The sequence below is a fragment of the Galleria mellonella genome, unplaced genomic scaffold (genome assembly GCF_026898425.1).
Source record: "Galleria mellonella isolate WM207_F2 unplaced genomic scaffold, CSIRO_AGI_GalMel_v1 utg56, whole genome shotgun sequence".
Taxonomy (NCBI): domain Eukaryota; kingdom Metazoa; phylum Arthropoda; class Insecta; order Lepidoptera; family Pyralidae; genus Galleria; species Galleria mellonella.
The window spans coordinates 388,855-412,554 of NW_026442117.1; the positions used below are offsets into that span (position 1 = coordinate 388,855).

The window sequence follows — 23,700 nt, forward strand, 5'->3', positions numbered from 1 at the left end:
GTTATCTAGGTGTAGTATTTTTTATAAGCACTAGTTTTAAGTTGTTACATATATTATACTTATTCTCTGTATATATGTTGATTAAACTGTACAGTCAACATCAAAAGTCGATGACAAAATATATTTGAAAAAAAAAACGGTAAATACCGTTTCGCAAGTAACTCAATAAAGTTGGCTCTTGATTTACACTAATATTGCATAAGGTCTGCATTTGTTGGATATATGCAGTAACATACCGTCGTTGTGCAACGAAAATTTATCAACTACAAAAAACAGATTCTGACAATAATCGCGTTTGAATATTTTTTTTTTTTTTTACGTAAAAATATAGCTATATTTTTTTTTTACGTAAAGATATAGCTTCCAAATGCTATCAAAAACATTTGTAGGAAGAAAACATAGCTTACAATTTAATAAAACTACGTGTAATGAATGAAATTCAACAGCTGTTTATTTGTTTAAACTAAAATTTAAAAAAAATTTACTTAATTAGTTTTCGCGGAGAAAGGTTCAGTAGAATTGGTACTTAGGTACTTATTGACATTCTGTAATTTTAAAGATATGAAGAAAAAAATTGCTTATATTGTTTAAAATAGGGTAGATTATTGTGTTTCAAACCAAATGGGGCGAAAAAATAGGTTTCGCCATAAATGTTAGTTATTTTTCTTTACACAATGACGATATATGTATGTTATTTATAATTTTAAAAACTTTTAACATGTTCATCAACGTTTAATGCTGACCGTACCATCTGAATGCAAACAATAAATAATCTAAAAAGAGTGCCTTATAGAGTGATGACTGTCGAATCTATGTAAAAAATATCGTTAATCGATATACAAAGAAAAATATACTGCAAAAGGGAATATGCATGTTTTTTAATCAATGGCAAAATTAAAAAAAAAAATTATATAGTGTAATACCATAGTATTTTTTAAGTTATGTTTTTGCAAATAAAATTGCAACAGGGAACGGTTTCCTTCATCCAATGCAAAGGAATCGATGCAACGTAATCAAAATTACTTGTACATATTTTTATACTATTGCTAATATAGGATATAGCTTTCCGAAGGCGGTGGGTAATCTTTGACGTACATTTTTACCCGTTATAAAAATAAAAATCATATATTTGACACACAGGAAATTTATTTCCTTTGTAGAGAAAATAGGCTTTATCTGATTTACTACTGACTAAAACTACATACAAAATTGTTCGAGAATGCTCTTTAATGTACACGCACACTAATACATATCTTTTTGACTAATTTATTTTTACAAATAAAATGGAAAATTCGTCCCTACAATATTCTAAAATGTATTTAGTATTTAATTGTAAAGTTATTGTAACTTTTCGTTTCTACATAATACGATTGCATTTGTTCTGAATCTGTGTATTTATTTTATATCCCATTATGGTCCTAGTTGATAACTATACGATTGCTTAACCACCACCGCTTACCACCGACACCATTGTTTGTAGTTATCACAGAAAATGTAGTGCTGTTTTATAATTGCATTGCATTTTTATTTATGAATAATCATGAATGTTTTAGTTAAAATAAATGCAACAAAAAATACATTGTTGTCACAAAATGAGAATATATTATTTGTCATGACGCAAGACTGAAGCCGTATCTGAACACGGTACTGTCATAATGAAAATGAACAATGACTTCATACAATTTTTACAATGTACACCTGTGTACATATTCTGTTCAATATAAATACATTTGTATAAATACAATTGTGCTAACCAATGTTACTCTTGTACTTTTCCTTCGCCTCATATCCTGTTCCATGTTCCAATTTTGAATTTGGCGCGTACAGCTGCCAACAGCGAGAGGCGCGCCACAGTCACGCAGGTAACAGACATGGCGTCGCGCTATTCATTATGGCAACCGATGTAAAGCACGTACACGACGAGATAATATGGATATGTCCATTCTAAAAATATAAAAGAAAATTTTTAGCCACTGCATTTTTTTAATTACTGAAAGATTTGTGGTCTGCAGTCATCTGATTCTCAATTGTTATAATGTTAGAATTGATATGGATTTTATATTAATTTAATCACAAGTATTTTTAATTTGTTATATTTTGAGGATTTTATTGCTAGGTTCGGAATGTTAGATCTGTTAAAAAGGACCTGAAAAGGATTTTTTAAAATATGTAATTTACAAAATTAAATACAATGATTATCACAAATATGTATTTAGCATTTTATAGTCAATAGTAGTATTCCTGAACAGTCAGTCTACAACCAGGTTTCGTTCACGAGTATGACGAATGACCCGGCAAAATTCTATTCTATGATAAGTATTACGAGTCTAGAAGATTAAAGCTCATTGGTTCAATGGCAGTAATGGGTACCCATTATATTACTGCTGTTCCGTTACCAAAATGTTACAGGGGATTCAGAAAGTTCAGTGATTTTCAATCATTTTAGAAATTTTAGAAAAATAGGGGTTCCTATTGAAATTTAAGATGTTCTAATTTCTAGCTTTTTCTTCGTGAGAGTCAGACAAAAATAACAAAATATACTGAATATGGAAATCTTGGTATTCTGCATGGGTTCCCTATAACCGTAAATATTCAAAAAATGTTCCGAAAGAAATTGTCATAATTTGGATAATAAAAATTCGTGAAATTGTAGAGAATATCCATAATTCTTTCTATGCGCAACTTTTTATCAGCGATTTATTATCAACCCGCTGCTCTTACGTAACATGAACCTGTGTCGATATTGCTATCTTTGTTGCACTCGCGGTGCGCTCGCGACTCCACTGCGCCGACGCGAGCACTGCTCTGTTTGTTAGAGGGAGACACAAGATATTGCATTAAATTTCGATCCTATTCTGTAATGTTTTGTCCAATCGCGTCCAATCTTTACGTGTTCCGGTTCTTTGTCATCAATGGGTTGCCGGACTAGTCCATTTTATGTGCTTTTCAAATTCATTTTTCGCAATATTTCAGGCGGTTTCGGATTAATTAGATGAACTGACAGAACCTTTACGACTTTCCCATTGTGTTACGCATAATTCTTTTGACGAAAGTGCAGTATTTGAAACGATGGCATATACGCCCTTCTGAGGCCGGCAAGCCGCGGCCACTTCAGCTGACTCGTCGTCGTGACGTCGTACGCAAGGCTACTCTATCTAAACTAGTAGTAGTCCGGTGATCGACTGAGGCGGTCGAGTGCGGCATTGCGGAAGTGATATGCGGATATGTCGTTGAGGGTTAAAATGTTATTGGAACGATTCCCATAAACGCGAGCGCGACTGTATCGCGGCCGGGTGAGTTTAGTATCGCGCTAGAAATCGTAAAGAGTCGTGCGAACGGAGGGCGCAGCGCTAACGTAGCGAGTGCCGCGGCGGAGGACCGGACCGAGCCGAGGCTCAATAATGCTCAAGTTCCTGACTCACAAGCTGCGGACGCATTCGTTGAATGAGGAGAACGTTTCCGAGAAGGTGGGTGTCGCCGCGAGCCCCGAATCGGCTTCGCGAAACGAAGGTCACACCGCTACCAGAAAATGGCCGCCTCGCGCGAGAACAAAGGAGCGGAACGATCGCCGGGCTCGCCACCGCTGGTCGTTCCTCTTCACCCTGAACCTCGTGCCCTACGAGCCTCTTTATTGGCCTCAGTACGACGAGGCGCAGCAACTGGAGCGGTGTTTCGCGACCGACAAAAATACTAGGATTGTTGATGCGATGGCCGGCGGACGATTGATCGGCTCTTGGTTGGTTGTTGCAGGTGGAGGAGCGGGACTCCGGCACTGAGTCTGACGACGAGGCGGACCGCGAGCCCGGTGAGTGCCGCGCGGGGGCCGGCTGCCGGCTGCCGGCTGCCGGCTGCCGGCTGCCGGCTGCCGGCCGGTGTCGCCCGAGCGGCCGCGCCGGCCGGCATCTCGGCTCGTGCTGCGCTACTCTCGTTTTTCCCTATTCTTGTTTGATTAATACCGTTCCTTACATATCTATTTGTCATTAATTAATGAGGTGAAACGATGAAAGAATACGTGCCTACATAAGTTATTGTGTCTAACATAGTAATTTTTGAGAATACGTTTGAATGCGTCTCAAATGTTTCCGATTACTTCTTTTTTATAGATCGTACGGAAATTAAGTAAATCAAAACTACATACTTATGATATTTAGTAGATAGGTAGGTAGTTCGTATAGATGATAAATACCCATAACATTTCCCCCATCCTATCGACGTAGTGGCCGAGTGCCTCGTGTGTTTAGCTATATAGGTGCCCAATTCAAGGTCACACGAGAGCAACATCAGCGTCGATACTTATTCAGACACCAGTTTGGCCATTTGCAGTCAATCTAGTGTTTAGTAACATTATTACTGACTCGCTTCATATACTAAACAATTCTATTACGATTGTTAAATGACCTTATTGTGATTAATGCTTAATTGCTTACTATCATAGGTACATAATAGTAGTGATATACTTAGGTAGGTTAAGTAGAACCGTCGTGATATTTAAATCTCAAACAGTGCTATTAACGAGTACCTATAATGTTAATTATGACAAATTATGGGCATAAATAAATAGATTTTTAGTGTCATTAGCATATTCCACCGGTTTTAGTCACGTAGGTAAGTATTTATGTTTATCTATACTCATGTAGGTACATACATAGTACAGTATAGTAGTCTCACGGTATTGTTTAATTAGAGATAGTGGGGGAAAGGGATTGTTAGCAATTGGGAGGTTAATCTCCATTGCTATCAATATACCTTATCAGGTCGACCTCCATGCGGTTCCCCCTGGAAACCATCGTGACTAATTTATCGTTGAATTCGTCACGATGGGCTAACTGACCTGCTTTCATACTCATCTATCATCCCTCACTGGTGCCCCGCCGGTGTATACCAATGTCGCAGGCGGGGATACCATTCCATTTTCACCCATCAAAAAAATTATAGATAGTTGGGGGGGGGGGGGGGGGAAGATTTTTATTAATGGGATCTAACAACTTCATTGCTAGCTCGATAGCGTTTACCGATAATGCAGGCGGGGACATTTTTAGCCATAAAAAAAATCGGAGCCCCAAAAGGCAGTTGGTACCCACTTATGTGTGATACCAATTATAATGCGTCCGTCGCGCTTTGCTTATAAACCGGAACGATTGTTTATTCCTGAGGCTGGAGCGATAAGTGTGTGTTCATTTGACCTTGATGTGTGACCTTGAACTTTTTATCGATGTCCAACAATACTGAATACCTTGATAAGGGGACATACAGGACAGGCTGGCCTGTAGATAGCGGGGATAAGGATCCATCTGCTTCTGTCATACTCACTCATTGTGTGTAGGCACTTACAAATATCCTGGCTGGTATTTAAGGCGTTTCTTTACAAGTCATTGATATCTAAATACATATAATTGGAGGGAAAGGGATTGTTAGTAATGGAGACTGAGAATCCCATTGCTAGTAATATATCCAACCAGGTCGACCTCCTCGCGGTTCCCCCTGGAAACTATCATGGTTAATTCTTGATGAATTTATCATGATGGGCTAACTGGTCTGTTTTCATTCTCATCTTTCACCCTTCACTTTTGCTTCGCCAGCGTATCCCGTTTATTTTTTTTTTTTAAACTTTGTTTTCTTTCGCCCCGCCTGCACTAACGGGATACGCTGGCGGAGCACCAGTGAAGGGTGATAGATGAGAATGAAAACAGGCCAGTTAGCCCATCATGATGAATTCATCAGGAATTAACCATGATAGTTTCCAGGGGAACCGCGAGGAGGTCGACCTGGTTGAGTATATTGCTAGCAATGGGATTCTCAGTCTCCATTATTAACAATCCCTTTCCCCCTCGCGTGTGGTTTGGCCTAACAAGGTATATTGGGGGAAGTTGTATTGTTAGTAATGGGGTCAAATAGCCCCATTGCTAGCAATATCCCCTATCAGGTCGACCTCTACGTGGTTCCGCCTGGTAATCATTGTGATTAATTCTAGTTGAATTCGTTAGGTTGAGCTAACTGACCTGTTTTCATATCTCACTGGTGCTTCGCCAGTGTATACCGATAGCGCAGGCGGGGACACCGTACCTTTATCATCCATTAAGAAAAAAAAACAGGCTATATTGCTAATAATGGAGCCGTTTGTCCCCACTACTAACAGTAACAGTCCCTCTTTCCCAGTCTAGGTAGGTATTATGCTGACTTCGTATCTGTTTCTGCTTGAAATAAACGAAATTTCGTCGATCGATATCGCTGCACCCAGCTGACATTTAATTTATACGACCACTTGTGGCTGTGTGGCTATACAATTATTGTTATTCAAGCGTCACTTGACTTGGTTTTTTTTTTTTTATTGGATGAAAATGGAATGGTAACTCCGCCTGCGCTAACGGGATACGCTGGCGGAGCACCAGTGAAGGGTGATAGATGAGAATGAAAACAGGCCAGTTAGCCCATCATGATGAATTCATCAGGAATAAATCATGATAGTTTCCAGGGGGAACCGCGAGGAGGTCGACCTGGTTGGGTATATTGCTAGCAATGGGATTCTCAGTCTTCATTACTAACAATCCCTTTCCCAACCAGCCTGCAGACTGTTAACGTTCAAGATTTTATATATTTATTTAGGCACATCGTTAATACAAATACATACATTGACTACATGCTCATTAAAAACGATATGTTTGTATGTATGTAATATTTGTATTAATCGACTGTTGAGTTTCTTGCGGGCTCTTCTCAATAGATAACAACTTTCTAAACCCTGCAGTTTAAAAAATGACGATCTAAAAGTTCTTGTAAACAATTTTTTTTTTATACAACTTAGAATGGCAAACAAGCTGACGGCCCACCTGATGGAAAGTGGTAACCGTCGCCTATAGACATGAGCAGTACCGTGGACATAACAGAGTGTACTGTTTCGCCCGTGATACTCCCCATGCATTGCCATTCCTGAGGACTCAGGCGTTGTTCCTCTGTACCCAGTAAATTCACGCCATATCCCACCCTTCAAACCGAAACACAGCCATGCAAACACAACTGCTTCACGGTTGAAACGCGAATGGGACAGAGGTACCCAAGCAAACGACCTTTGTACAAAGTCTCCCTCTGGTTTTCTGTTTACATCTGACAGAATAATGAGGTAACAAAAAAATACGTCATAGAAAATCTCCTTCTATTTGAAGTCGGTTGCAAATGATTGTCACTTATTTCGGCAGGCGTGTAAAGCCGTTGACCAGTATGCTATATCCGATACCTTCGTACATAACAAAGGCGGCCTAGAAACTTGACACTAGAGGGCGCCACCCTCACACGAAACAGAATTGCACTTACAAAATTAATCCAATTAACACATATCATCATCGTGTCAGCCCTTAACTGTCCACTGCTGAACATAAGCCTCCCCCTTGGGGGGGGGGGGGGGGGAGTATTGCCAGTATTTGCGACGCTTGGTAGGCGGATTGGCAACCGCAGTCAGACTTTAGAGATGTTTTAAGAGGGACGCTGCTGCCCATCCCTCGCCCTCCCTTAGTCGGCTCTTACGACACCCACGGGATAGGAAGTGGTGGCCTATTCTATGCCGGGACCACACGGCTAATGAACACATATAATTCGCAAATTTACAAAAGTTTTATACCATTAATATTATTTTTCGGTTCATTCAAAATTTTGTAAATTATGATGAAACGATCACAATGTCATCTTTCAAACCGGTATTATCTTTTATCTATGTCGAACAAATAGGATAAGCAGAGAGAGACTTTGTACAAAAGTCGATTGCTTGGGCACCTCTGTCCTATTCGTGTTTCTACCGTGAAGCAGTTGTGTTTGCATGGCTGTGTTTCGGTTTAAAGGGTAGGATATGGCGTGAATTTACGGGGTACAGAGGAATAACACCTGAATCCTCAGGAATGGCAACGCATGGGGGGTATCATGGGCGAAACAGTATACTCTGTTATGTTTATGGTACTGCTCATGTCTATAGGCGACGGTTACCACTTTCCATCAGGTGGGCCGTCAGCTTGTTTGTCATTCTGAGTTGTATAAAAAAAAAGGATAAGCAGAGATATCCATATTGACCACTTCGGGCTTTGTAGTTTCCTTTTAATCCGCAATGACATATGCTTACTAATTCCAAAAGATAAGTGGCAAATTGTACCAGAAAAACTAGAATAGACTTGAGACACAAAACATAAGATGAAGGACTGTATACTTCATCTTAGATCTGCAAGTCCATTACAATTTTTTTTTAAATCTGACGAAACAAAAGCAGAACAGAAAACTGCTTGCATTTATATTATAAAGCCTTTGACGTAGATAGATATATAATTTATTTACATTACAGCACACAAATAACAACATACATACACAGTAACAAAAGATAAAAGAGTACGAAAAGAGATACGAAAAAAAAAAATACATTTTACAGTCTTTACGATAACTGCATGTGAATCAATGCGATTTGTTGTAAGGTTCTAAAACTATTTCCAACTAGCCGTATACAGCGGTTTCATCCACGTATACCAGTAAGTACATAAAATAGCCGGCAGAATATAAAGTATATAAGTGTATATAATGAGTAGGGATACATATTTTACATTATTACATGTATTATACCTCTATATTGAGAAATAATAGAATTTCATCGTGCCTCCGATCAAACTGTTTATAATTACTCCTCTCCATCCAAAGGTTGCCTGGAAGAGATTCCTTTTAGCGATAAGGTCGCCCATTGTTTTCTCATTGTTATTATTTCTTGTAATTATTTATATTTATAATAAGTTTACTATTGTAACCTTTTGGAGGAAACAATAAAGAGTATCTATCTATCTATTTACCCATGTACTAAATTTAATTCGAATCCGTTCACAATTTTTTACGTCAGAGTATATCCGTCCATCGTTATGAACTTTCGCATTTATAATATTATTAGAATTTATCTTTCAATAGATTTTTTTATCTATTATTATACGTGCTTCGAATAGCAATTTGCAGGCTTCAATGTAATCTGTAAAAATGCCAGGTTTCAACGCTCATGATAAGTCCCAAGGCGTCTTCCGTCAACGGCAACCAAAATATTAATAGACCAAAACTTAACGAGTTCTGTATAGCACAGTCTGTCCCTTCTGCAGAATGACATGCATTATGGACAGGATTAGAAAAAAAAAAACGTTGTCTGGAACGACGCTTCTTAGTAGCTTCATCACCCTCTTACACTCTAAATAATACACCTTATGCGTCTACCTAAGTACGTATACGTGATGGCACAAAAACAAAACGGAAACCACGGTACACATAGATAACACATTACATCATCGTGCTTTGCTATCTGAAATCAACAGAGATAATAATACTTACATTATGGTAATGTATTTACATGTGTACCTGACACGATACTGTATTAAAAATGTCATTAGAAATAAAATACAAGAAACAATAGAAACAGAGTATGACAGCATTAGAGAGTCGAGTAATTTACTGCTTTGGCCGAGGTTAGGTTTGAGAGTTCATACCGCGAAGCTGCGTTCTCAATTTTTTATGCGACTTTGAATGCCTGCTGTGATATAGTCCTTCAATCAGGATGATTTAAAGCCTCAATTACAATATACTTCTGCAACTTTGAATCGTCAGCAACAAAACTGATGACGCTGATCTTTGCCCCAGCACGCTGCAACTGCAGACAACGCATCTGCGTTGTCATCAAAACGTATTTCATAATTACATTCTCATGGGCCGCGGTAATACATATGTCGGCGATCACACATGCTCATGCTGTCTGCATTTATAATAGAATATTTAAACGATTATGTATGTAAGTGTGTTATACATAGTCCACCCTGAATATAGAAAGAGGCGTTTATAAAAGAAATATACGCTCACAAATGTTCCAGATTAGATATTCAAAGACAACTCAAGGAGTTTAGTTCACGGAACGTTAGAGCATATTTGCTTTCAAAAGTGGGACGAACATGTCTTTCAGATCATTTATAATTTATTTTTGACCAAAAGTTTTTGACCAATGATCAAAGAACATAATGTGCATTTATAATAAATATTGCAACTGATTAATTTTATCTTTTTTTCAGGGCCAAAATTTGGCTCTGAATTAAGTCTAAAAGAATCATTCGAAATGTCATCATATGAGCCGTTAACTGTCCACTGCTGAACATAGGCATCCCCCTATAAAGAGGGTTATGCCAGTAGTTGCCACGCTTGGCAGGCGGGTTCGCAACCGCAGTTAGGCTTTTGGTGATGTTTTAAAAGCGACGTTGCAGCTCATTTTCCGTCCATTAAATTCACTTAACCGTTTTTTGCGACACACACAGGAAAGAAAGTGGTGGACCAATCTTTTCAATAGGTGCAAGACATTTCGAATACATTTGTTTATACAATTTTAAAGTATTGGACAAAGAAACTGATGGCTCACCACTCATAATATGGTAACCGTCGCCAATAGACGTGAACATCATGGATATCATACTAATTGGTACCCCAGCACAAGCGAGCTTACTATACCATTTTCAGCCCTTAAAAATCTTTGCTTCATAATAGCTGCAGCTACATAATTAAGTGGTAGGTATGTAGAGCGGGCAGTAGGCAATGATAGCGTCGTGTTTATCTGTAGCTGGTTGGTGCTGTTGCCGTCACGCAGTCTACGTGGCTGGTGGCATGCCGTGCGGTGTTATCTGAACTTTGTTTCAATAGAATTTCATGAAAACATAACCCAAGTTTAATAGTAATTATTGCACAAACACTCTGATGGAAATTAGTAACGGGTCGTGGCATTCGATCAGTGAATCCATCTTTTATTTGGGCTACTGGACATCAGTAGACTGTCTTATTGGTGTGCCAGTTACTCGTTGAAATAGACTATATTTTATCACTGACACTGCTTATCATAATATGTAATTTTAATAATACTACATTAAGTACAAACAACGGTATAAATTGGCAATATGACATGATTAAAAATATTGAATTTAAAATACGGGATCGTATGTCAAGTTTATTTCGCTCCGCAAAGATAAACTGCGGCATTACTCTTTATGATGTTAATATGGGACCAACGCTCATCGGTTGTAAAAATAATTATCAAAATCGGCTCAAAATAGATGATAACTTAAACACACAAAAATACTTCTTAGTATTTTTAGTTGGTGACTTTTTTTTTAAAACACAGGGGGCAAAGGAGCATGTGGCTCACCTGGTGGTAAGTGACTACCACCGCCCATGATCACCCACAGTACCAACGGCATTGCAGTTGTGCCGCCGGCCTTTTAAAAAGGAATATACTCTTTTCTTGAAGGTTATGTTATCATATCGGTTCGGAAATACTGCTGCTGGAAGTTGATTCCAAAGAGTGGTTGTGCGTGGAAAAAACTGTTTTTAATGGGAAATAATCCTGTACTATTGCTATACGCGGGTGGGCCATCACTGAGGGATATTAGGTGAGGCTGAAAGCAGGTCTAACTAACCTGCTTTCAGCCCATCGTGATAAATTTCACAGGAATTAACAAAGATGCTTTCCAGGGAAAACCGTGTGGAAGTCGACCTGATAGCAACAGAGCTGTTACATCCCCAATGCTAACAATTCATTTTCCCTATGTTATGACCGTTATCTTTCAAATACGGATTTAGTCTTAATAAGTTCATAGCTACTTAATGTGATAAAACTATATGTTTAAGTACATCTAAGATTACACGATCCATGTCGCTGATATTACGTACTTGTTTATACTTTTATAATACATATATTATGTACATGAAGTATACCTACTTAATTATGAATGAACTTTAATATGGCACTGGAGAATAATCCGGTCGAAGGATCAATTTAAACAAAGCAAATTTTTGTATTGTAAAACCTTTATCCTCTTCATTTTCACATATCATCCCTCACTGGTACACTAGTTGATACTGCTAGCGCACGCGAGGTTACCATTTCATTATCATTCATTTAAAAAGAAAACAGGCAACTACTTTTAAAATAGCCATATTTAAAAGTGTTATTTTATATTAATCACTTTATTGTGGCGAGCGAAACGTCAATATTGATACTAAAGATGTTTAAAAATATATTTAAATACATGTAAGTTACACAACGTTGTATGCAGCCCAATTTAGGCCGATAAATATTATCATATATTTACCTATCGATCCGTAAACAATTTTTTTGTAGCTTGTAAATAAGTACGTTGTAAAGTTGAGGAATATGTAATAAAAATAAATTGGCGCGATATAATAACTATGTCGCCAGAATAAGGTCCCCATCTAGTGTTGCCAGGTGTCCCGATTTGCGCGGGACGTCCCGATTTTCAGGGGTCTGGGGACGCGTCTCGATTTGTACCTGATCGGGACGCTAAATGTCTCGATTAATCAAAAAATGAAATGGTTTTTTCATTAAAAAAATATATATATTTACACTACGTATATTATTATTACTACGTATTATGTATATTTACACTTAAAGTACGATTTTATTTTATAATTCCTACTAGTGCAGCAAGACTGACTACTTGTTATGTAAGATTAAATACATATTTCATTTAGGTAATTAATATACTTGCACTAGTAGGTAGTTTAAAACGTAATAAATTGAACCCAGAGTTAAAAACGCCTTGTTTTTTGTTTACTGTCCCGATCTGCAACCCTAAATCCCCGTAGACTAGATTGGAAATAGAATAGATAGTTTATATGTAGATTGCAATAGTACATAAGTTGTAAAAACATAATGTTAAAAGCCTGGAAATTAATATCCGGGGCCGGGTTTTAAAAAAAAAATTCCCAAAAACCCGATTTTTTGACCTCATGTACCGATTTAAAATAAATCGGACCTGGCAACACTATCCTTATCTGTTGTTGACGGTGTCGCACGGCACAGATAAGGCAATAAGTTTGGAACTACTGATCATAACAGGGGAGGAACTCGTAGTACACACACACACACACACACAAGCAAACACGACGATATTTATGTATAAATGCTCTTACTAAAGTTCGTACATACATGATATGTCGTCGAAGAGTAATCTGTATAGTTCATGGGTTTATTTACAACTGTATGTCATTCTAAGAAGCGCGATAATGTTGTATAAAAAGGGTGGAGAAGGATACAGGCTACCTCTCATCCCAGTCCATCCATTACCAGAGGGAGACTTTGTACAAAAGTCGTATGTTTTGGGCATCTCTGTCCCAATCATATTTCAACCGTGAAGCAGCTGTGTTTGCATGGCTGTGTTTCGGTTTAAAAGGTGGGATATGGCGTGAATTTACAGGGTACAGAGGAATAACACCTGAGTCCTTAGGAATGGCAACGCACGGGGGGTATCATGAGCGAAACAGTACATGTACATGATACTGCTCATATCTATAGGCGACGTTTACCTCTTTCGATCAGGTGGGCCGACAGCTTGTTTGCCATTCTAAGTTGTTATAAATAAAAAAATAAAAAAAAGTCATATAACGTACCTCGATCACGAAGACGAAGTCGCATGTAAAGACTAGTAAACAAATATTTAAATATTTATATCTTATTACGTCGTCATAATCGTATGACACATGGCATGATTACATTTCGTTTGACCGAAAATAACTCGCTGTTATCAATTAATAAAGTTTAAAATTACTACTTCCTCATCAATCCCTTCTTAATAACACGGAGTACGTTCTATAATAGATTACAAATAGCACGATCTCTGTTCATTTGGCAAGTAAATCAAACAAGGGCGATGGTAAACACGTTTTAATTAACAGAGCTCAAATGAGATTCTATTATAACGAATAATCGGTAGAGTTCACATCGCAAAAAAAAACATTGTGTTAAATCATTGACAAAATTAATGTTGGTTGGATTGCTAATCGCATATTCTTAGTTTTTTTCTTAATGGATGATAATGAATGGTAACCCCACCCGCGCTATCGGTATACACAGTGAAAGATGATAGGTGAGGATGAAGTAGGTCAGTTAGCCTATCGTGACGAATTCAACAAGAATTGTTCACGATGGTTTCCAGGGGGAACCACGTGGAGGTCGACCTAATAAGGCATATTGCTAGCAATGGGGCTGTCAAACTCCATTGCTAACAATCCCTTTCCCACAACATATTCTTAGTTTAACATTAAAAAATACAAGATTACCTAAACATTCGCATTAATTCCCATCTCTTATAGAACATACAATTTGGCACAACCACAATAAACAAATGGGTGTAAAATGTATTATTTACTAAATTATTAAAATTGCTTAATAATTAGTGAAGACATTTCATAACAATATAAATAAATACGGAAAATTAAACAAGTTTCTAATTCTCTTAAAACAACAATATATATATATATATATATATATATATATATATATATATATATATATATATATATTTTTTTTTTTTTTATGGGTGAAATTGTAATGGTAACCCCGCCTGCGCTAACGGGATACGCTGGCGGAGCACCAGTGAAGGGTGATAGATGAGAACGAAAACAGGCCAGTTAGCCCATCATGATGAATTCATCAGGAATTAACCACGATAGTTTCCAGGGGGAGCCGCGTGGAGGTCGACCTGGTTGGGTATATTGCTAGCAATGAGATTTTCAGTGTCCATTACTAACAATCCCTTTCCTCCCTATAATTTATTATTAGAATAAACCCCATTGACGTCCTAAAGTTGATTAAGGTAAGGGACTAATGTAGATAAAAGGACAAAAGTATCCAAGTAAAGGGTAGAAAAAAAAAACAATAATCTAGTGATGTCTTTCATAAAGAGCTCATTAGATTATTGTTTTTTATGAATAAAATTCAATTATCGAGCCATACAATGTTAGAGACCCCAGCGACGTCTATCGATGCGAGCCGGTGGTTCGCTCGCAACCGGTGCCAGGCATGTTTCGTTCCATTAGTCCATTAGTTGTCAAACTATTCAACCGTACAAAAAACCTGTTGTAGTATTTGACTGGGCCATCACCGACGATAGCATTCTGCGTATTATCAGGTAATCTTTCGTGGCATAATTCCACCTTAGTTTTGAAAGATTGTCGAGAAATTACCAGTTTTTTTTTTAATTGGTGATAATGGAATGATAACCCCGCCTGCGTTAACGGTATTCGCTGGCGAGGTTCCAGTGAGGGATGATAGTTAAAATGAGAAGGCAAGTCTAACTGACTTGCCTTCTCATTTTAACTATCATCCCACCACCGTGATGAATACACCTGGAATTCAGCACGATATAGTATTGCTAGCAATACCACGTGGTATTGCTAGCAATGGGACTGTCCGCAATACTAACAATCCCTTTCCTCCCATTTACAAACAGTTACAAACACACACACAAACACAGAAATGAAACATTATAAAATCTCATACATTTTAAACGCCTTACAATTATGGTGTTAGAACCAAAAATTAATAATAAAAAAAAGTTTGCAAATATAGTCGAGTACTTGGAACCACTATTAAAAATAGTAGGAATTTAACTCTACCTTCAAACTGATTCACTGATTTGATCCACTTTGATTGCGGATCTTTATAACATGTTCGAAAATATAAACTTCAAAAGAAATTTGCTTGTTGTTCTTAGCACTATAACTGTTCATCCAATCGTTATAAAATTTAGCTTACACTTAGTATTCGTGGTCACAGCATAAAATAGGCCATCCCCTTCTTTCCCGTGGGTGTCATAAGAGGCGACTACGGAGGCGATATCTCCAAAGCCTAACTGCAGTTGCCAATCTGCTCCAACTGACAAAACTCCTTAAGGGGGAAGTTTATGTTCAGCAGCGAACAGTTACAGTCTGATATGATGATAATGATATAGTATTGCTGACGGAATAGAACGTAAACCAGTTTTTAGTAGTTTTTTACTAGTTTTGTCCACGACTCCATTCAACCCGAATGAAGTCGTAGACAAAACTAATCTATAATTATAACAAATCTGTAAAAAATAGGTCTAAATACTTATATTTACTTATCACACTATAAAAAACTTAGTCTCAGAGACGTGAGGGTCGGCCATGATTACGGGCCGTGGGCTATACGGTTTTTTAATAGCTCCACATAACGGATGGTTGGGTTTGATCGATCGATTGATCGATTTTGATACAGTTTTTATTGAGTGAGAGCTTGCTCTCACTGTATCAAAACTGATCAAGGACAAGTCCTTGGCTAACTGTTAAATCTGGTGGCGAGGTTTCACAGAACTTTAAGTGAAATGAATTTTGAGTTCATGCCATCAATGGGCAATCAATGCTACAATAACATATTTAAAAATTCACCTAAAATATGCGATGTTCTTGCTGTGTGGTCCCAGTATAGAATAGGTCACTCCTTTCCAGTGGGTGTCGTAAGAGCCGACTAAGGGAAAGCGAGGGATGGGCAGCAGGGTCCCTTTTAAAACATCTCCAAAGCCTAACTGTGGTTGCCGATCCGCCTGCCAAGCGTGGCAACTACTGGTTAATCCCACCCAAGGGAGAGGTTTATGTTCAGCAGTGGACAGTTAAAGGCTGATATGATGATGATGTGATCGTCTCTCTTTGAGTTTTAGGCTACATTCCTACCTATTTTTATCCAAAATGATACAGTAGTTGTAAAAACACATCAAACAGACATTACCTTTTTTTATGAATAAGCCGGTCAGCATGAGACTTTGTACAAAAGTCGTTTGCTCGGGTACCTCTATCCCGTTTGTTTCAAATGTGAAGCAGTTGTGTTTGCATGGCTGTGTTTCGGTTTGAAGGGTGGAATATGGCGTGAAATTACAGGGTACAGAGGAATAACACCTGAGTCCTCAGGAATGGCAACGCATGGGGGGTATCATGGGCGAAACAGTATACTCTGTTATGTCTATAGTACTGCTCATGTCTATAGGCGACGGTTACCATTTTCCATCAGATGGGCCGTCAGCTTGTTTGCCATTCTAAGTTGTATAAAAAAAAAGTTTTAAAATACATAGAATAATAATAGTAGTTCGAGTTACACACAGGGTAATTATCAGCTGTAATAAGACTACGATATTCATCATTCATTCCATAATCCGTTAGATATCGTTGTTTTTTATATTTCCATTCGCGTAATATGTTTTGCTTAGATTTAACACGTACACTGAGTTATATCAAGTAGGTGTCATGAGAGCGTTCATAATGTGACGTGATAACCTCCCAGCTTATGTGCATGTTTGTATTTACTGAACACTTACTAGAACATTTGTATACAGTACAGGCATGTTTAGCATTTTATATATTGCTAGTTTTTAACCGCGACTCCGTCCGCGTGACCGGACATGTTCGAAATGGTTCTTGTAGTTTACCTTAAACGTGTAAATCACTATTTCACGTGTATCATGTAATGACAGAGATAATCGGAATTCTGACTACAAAACTAGATCTAACTGGTAATGACAAATTGATATCAGTCTACTAGTTGGTATAGATAGATTATTGTGGAATTATTTAGAGATTTTTCCATTCGACTTAGTGCTGATAAAATTCACTTACATTCCTTTCCTTGCCCTCTGTATCGATAAAGAAACAATCTGTGTATAGTTACGAAGAAGTCCTGTTTCTGGAATTTTCTATCTTATATTGTAATGATCATACATTCGTTCATTTGCAATATTGAGTGAAGTATTACACGAAGTTATCATTTACGGAAGCCTGCTAACTTTTTCGTGCAAGTACCTTTAGTACCCAGAAAGTTGAGTTTTGATGCAATAGATCTAGAATCATGTCGAATTAATTATAAAATGGTTATGCTCATTTAACGTGTATTCGATGTGATTTCGATAGTTCCGTCAAAAGTCAGCTTGCTCAATAATAAGGAATATCTAGTAAGTAGCTTGTAGTACTTGGTAGCACTTGATAATGCCAGCGAAAATTATAAAAAAAAAAAAACTTGCATCAATTTATAACACGGAGTATCAAATTCGTCGTATCTTGTTGTATAGCCTTGAATTACCGATAACTTTAAGGCAATGTGTGCATTCTTATGCTTATTTTTTTTTTATACAACTTAGAATGGCAAACAAGCTGACGGCCCACCTGATCGAAAGTGGTAACCGTCCCCTATAGACATGAGCAGTACCATGGACATAACAGAGTATACTGTTTCGCCCATGATACCTCCCATGCGTTGCCATTCCTGAGGACTCAGATTTTATTCCTCTGTACCTTGTAAATTCACGCCATATCCCACCCTTTAAACCGAATCACAGCCATGCAAACACAGCTGCTTCCCGGTAGAAACACGAATGGGACAGAGGTACCCAAGCAATCGACTTTTGTACAAAGTCTCTCTCTGGTAACTGACGATTAAACTTCGGATTCTGCCTTTGCTTACATTATTAATCATAAATTATTTTTTTCACAGCCTTCGTCCTTTTCCTGTCAACCTTCCGTTCCTACTTAAATTTAGAAATGAGAATGAAAATGTAATGATAATTTCCTTTACGGATTGTTTATTCATATGCATTGAATGAAAAATAATGGTCCTCCACTCTTCCCTAATGTCTTTGGAGGAATTCTTCGTATTTCGTATATAATATAATTGTGATCATACTTCATTGTAATGTCATCGTTGTAATAAATGAGTTAATAAATAAATATTCAACACGTGTGACAATTTTTATACAAAATAAATAGTAGTGAAGGGAGACTTTGTACAAAAGTCGATTGCTTGGGTACCTCTGTCCCATTCGTGTTTCAACCGTGGAGCAGCTGTGTTTGCACGGCTGTGTTTCGGTTTGAAGGGTGAGATATGGCGTGAATTTACTGGGTACAGAGGAATAACACCTGAGTCCTCAGGAATGGCAACGCATGGGGGGTATCATGGGCGAAACAGTATACTCTGTTATGTCCATGATACTGCTCATGTTTATAGGCGACGGTTACCACTTTCCATCAGGTGGACCGTCAGATTGTTTGCCATTCTAAGTTGTATAAAAAAAAAGTTAGTTACCTATGTATTACCTAAATATTACCAACACAAAATAGCCTACTTAATAGGTACAATACCGAGGTAGCTGAAAGACATCCTGTCATTAGATAATGTCGAAATAATTTTACCGGCAAATAACGATGCCAGATAGAATCTATTGCAAAATTTTGCTACGAGATTAGATATTCCAGTTGTAACTCGTTCTTGTCCTTGACCGAAGTATCGCTGGCGGAATCCTTTGGCAAATTTATATTTTTTTATATTCACAGTATATTAATTAAGGTTAACGTTTTAATGTATTATAATTAGAAACGTTAATTATAATTGAATACACATTTTCTTCACACTCAGGGTCATGAAAATATGTAAATTCTTGAAAAGACAAGATGAGAACTGTTTATGAGGGGCCATGCCCTACGGCATTATTACACCTTTGTGCCTCGTTTTCATTATTTTGTTGATGAATGTGTGTGATGTCATGTATGTTGGTAAGAGCACGCCATGCAGTCATGCGTACAACATTTTTTACACAAGTGTTATCAATGGAAATTCACAGCGGCTTAAAACTGCTGTATCTACATTCGGACAGAATTTGTTCGATGAAATGATTGTAAACATTCACAACGCTGTGAATGATACATACTTTAAGTACCTATGTTACATATGTTTTACTTTTAATATACCTAAACGTCAAGTAAAGCCGAGCGAGTGGCTTATTAAATGGCGTTATGTAAATATACTTTTGCAGCCTCAAAAACTGCAACTAATCCAACTATAAGTATTGTAATTATTATTTGGGCAATCAATGGTTCCAAATTCAAAATTTCAAAATTCAAAGTTGTCAATATCTTCTGTACATTTTCTGTCATTCTCGTATCAGTCGTTAAGTCTTCATTGCTGAAGAAAGGCCTCCTCTATAAGGGGGCTTTTGCCAGTAGTTATCACGCTTGGCAGCCGGGTGCGCAACCACAGTTAGACTTTTACTGATGTTTTAAGAACACTGCTGCCCATCTCTCGACCATTAATTGTGTTCCTGTAATCACTAATAAACCCACTTCCACCTTTATCTATGATCGTTATTACTTTACGTCCATTTGTTTAACTTTTTGTTGTTTTACATGTAAGTAACATTATTAATAGATATATTATCAAATCCGTGCCAAAATACCAAATTATAGGTCTGGTGCCAACTAGAGATGTAGTAGCCTGTGTTTTAATATGAATGTAATGAATAAATTACGTCTCCTAAAGTAGACGAATTAATTGGTGAGCGTCGGTCGGGCGTGCTCCGATTACTCTGCAGTGTCGCGCTCGCTTCACTCATTTGTATTGACCTATCACACTTGACGATCTTTTTAAACTTTTCTGTACTCTGAATGATAGATACTTAAGTCAAGTAATCTCTGTAAGAATGCTGTCCGACGTATGAATTATTTATACGGCGAACGGGCGAGCCGCGCTCCGTGTCGTGTATCGTGTATATCGCTTCCTGTTCACGTATATCAACCCTGTCGGCAGTGAATTACATTTTGCACAATCAATTGGCAATTGCAGTGTGAATGGGCCCCCTGCGCGCGCGCAGCGCCCAACATGGCGCGGCGCGCAAAAACCACTCGTCGGCCGGCGTACAGCAGTCGCCGCGCTCGCCACCATCCGTCGGCGGCTCGTTCTCGTCGCAAACGAGAGAGACGCGATTACAACTACCACTTTTTTCATTTCCGGTGAAAATAATTGTCGCTCCACCATTATGGTGCTGAGCCGAGTCTCCTGAAGTGTATACTCAGAACGGCTTTTCTTGTTTTAATTGCTCTCACTGCATATATCAGAGCTTTGGAAATTATGAATACTATTGATGCTTGTTAGAAGTGTTCTAGGCCTAATATTTTCTATGAGCACTCTTCAATCGAAACGACCATCAAGCGCAATGGCTTTAGCAACTGAAATAAATTTTGCAGTATCTACAAGGCCGTCTTGTTGATGACCTTTTGTTATCAAATTATTAATAGTTTCTCCTCGTGACAGTATTGTTTTATCAGGTTCACTCTTGCTGTATTTAGCTGTAACGTTTACTATAAAATTGAAAGAGTATTCCAAAATTTTAATGAGATCAGTGGTTTAAATATTCCTCTATATATTTACTATGTATATTTATATAGTGAATGATTTCAGTAAAGGCTGAGACAATAGCACCGCTAACTAATTCCGACAAACAATGCAGTGACCCAATGGAGGCGAGTTGATGTTTTGCACCATTGTGCCTCCTGAGTGTTAAAAAATATTTGTACATTTTGTTTAGTTGTTGAAGCTGCATAAATTGGTGCAGCACTGCACGGTGTGCAGACACCTTAGGGAATCCATTATACTTACGAATCGTATTCTACCAGTCTTGTTTACAATTTTTTCACGAGTAGAACTATATTAGAATAGGAATAATCTTGATTACAAGATCTTTTAAGTGTTTCGCTGTTAGTTTCGGAATGATATCTGAAGGAACTCAGCAGTTATTTTTTTTTTTCTCTAATCTACTTATGTACAAAATAATTTTACCTTTTTAACACTACAAGAAATTCAACAGAATTTATCTTTTCAAATCTCATTTAACAAGGGGGAAGGGATTGTTAGTAATGGTGAGGTTAGTTCCACTTGCTATCAATATACCCTACCAGGTCGACCTCCACGCGGTTCCCCCTGGAGACCATCGTGACTTATTTATCGTTAAATTCGTCACGATGGGCTAACTGACCTGCCTTTTCATCTTCACCAATCTTCTCTCACTGGTGCCCCGCCAGTGTATACCGATAGCTCAGGCGGGATCATCATTTCATTATCATCCATTAAAAAAAAATCTCAGTTAACATTATGTGTATTTATTACGTATGTACTATGTCTAAAATAACATGATATTTGAAAATGAAAATGAAAATATATTTATTTCTTTAAAACACTTCCCCATTACAATATAAGCTTGGAATTAGCTAGTAACCATAGCAATACCTCGTCCTTGGTTATTTTAACACCTATACTTGATTAACTAACATCAAATACGTTGATCATCTAATTTATCGTTTACCGTGTCTTTGTTCAATAAGTGTTACCGAGTGACAGTTTTAAATTTATAAGAAGGTCCACCCAAAATATTCTTATTTAAATATACTTTTCAATATTTTCCATCATTTCACGCGCACACACACACACACACGCACGCACACACGCACGCACACACGCACGCACGCACACACGCACACACGCACTCAAGCACGCACGCACGCACGCACGCACGCACACATACACACAAGAACAAGCACATATACATGAGCACATTTATTAATATAAATAGACACTTTTTCATTTTTATGATATGTAAATTTTTTAGTATTATCGAATAAAAGTAAAACAAAGTAAAATTTTTAATGCTGATTAAAAAAAAAGTAAATTGTAATGATTGTGAAATTTAATTATTGCTATGAAAGAGCGGTTTCTCCTAACACAAGCAATCTTTGCTTAACAGGAGATACCAAACCCTGTATTGTAACCAACTACCTTTGTATAAAGAAATAAATTTATATTATTATTAATATTTACGTCAGCGTTAATACTCTTAAAGTGTGTGTGAAATCACCTAGATACTAGTATGTTACTACTATAACCACTTTAGCTGTATTTTGTATGTTTTATTTCTGCCTATCTGAGTTTTCTTATACGGCGAATGGGCAAAATCTCGTTTGACTTGTATTTTTTTTTGTTTTATGAGTGAAAATGGTATGATAACTCCGCCTGCGCTAACGGGATACGCTGGCGGAGCACCAGTGAAGGGTGATAGATGAGAATGAAAACAGGCCAGTTAGCCCATCATGATGAATTCATCAGGAATTAACCATGATAGTTTCCAGGGGGAACCGCATGGAGGTCGACCTGGTTGGGTATATTGCTAGCAATGGGATTCTCAGTCTCCATTACTAACAATCCCTTTCCCCCCAACTTGTATTTTTTACTAAAGAATAAGGACCAGTTTTTATGATATTTAGGGTAGTTTCCTAAACATTGTCCGGTTTAGTTTTGTCCGTAGCCTGATAAACAGTTTTATCTTTCAATGTTGGATTTTGGGTTTACATTGTATCAGATATTTAACCAAGGTTGTTATTCGTAAACAACTCATGTGATGATTAGGGTATTGTCGCCACCATCTTGAGATACGATATCTCTATCAGTTATGTGTTTTTTTTTGTATGTTTTTGTTTTGTAATTTTCTATATATATTATGTAACATGTCTGTCTTGCTATAATTTACTAATCCATTACAATAAAAGTGTCTCTACTCTCTATCTACGTAACGTTCACTTATCTAACTTCCTCTGTCTGCAGTTACGTTACAATAGTGCGTAAGATGGTTCTTAAAGCAGCTATCAATTTTTTTTTAGATTAGATTTTTGTTAAATCTTATTTGTTATTCATCATTAAATAAGTACTAGAGTTCAATGAACTTCTATTCGCTTTATTCGTACATTATATTATTCACAATTTCGTGTATAATATAGTATATTTTATATATGTGTAAGAGTATTTGTTATTTATATATATATTTATTCGTTACATACATACTAAAATTATATATATAATATGTAATTTTAGTATGTATGTATATCAGTAATTATTAGCACCGCATTCGAGTATTCTATTAAGGAATTATATTTCTGCGACTATTTCAAAATTTTGTTCGTATGTAGTCGCGAGACATTGAAGCTTAACCGTCGGTTTAATACTTCGATAGTTCCTTCCGTTTGTTCTGAAATTAGAGATGCTAA

At 37.3% G+C, this 23,700-nt stretch overlaps 1 protein-coding gene across 2 annotated transcripts in view; it reads left to right on the plus strand.

Moving 5' to 3' along the window:
• Positions 1 to 2,876: 2,876 nt before the first annotated feature.
• LOC113512314 (proline and serine-rich protein 2) overlaps positions 2,877 to 23,700 on the plus strand; it is a 50,284-nt gene continuing 29,460 nt past the window's right edge. Inside the window, exons 1-2 of one of the 2 annotated variants that reach the window (XM_052899129.1) lie at positions 2,877 to 3,467; positions 3,751 to 3,805. In XM_052899129.1, coding sequence (XP_052755089.1) covers positions 3,402 to 3,467; positions 3,751 to 3,805 — 121 coding nt within the window. In that variant the 5' untranslated portion in view covers positions 2,877 to 3,401. The remainder of the gene's footprint in view (positions 3,468 to 3,750; positions 3,806 to 23,700) is intronic. The other variant, XM_052899128.1, reaches the window with a different exon arrangement.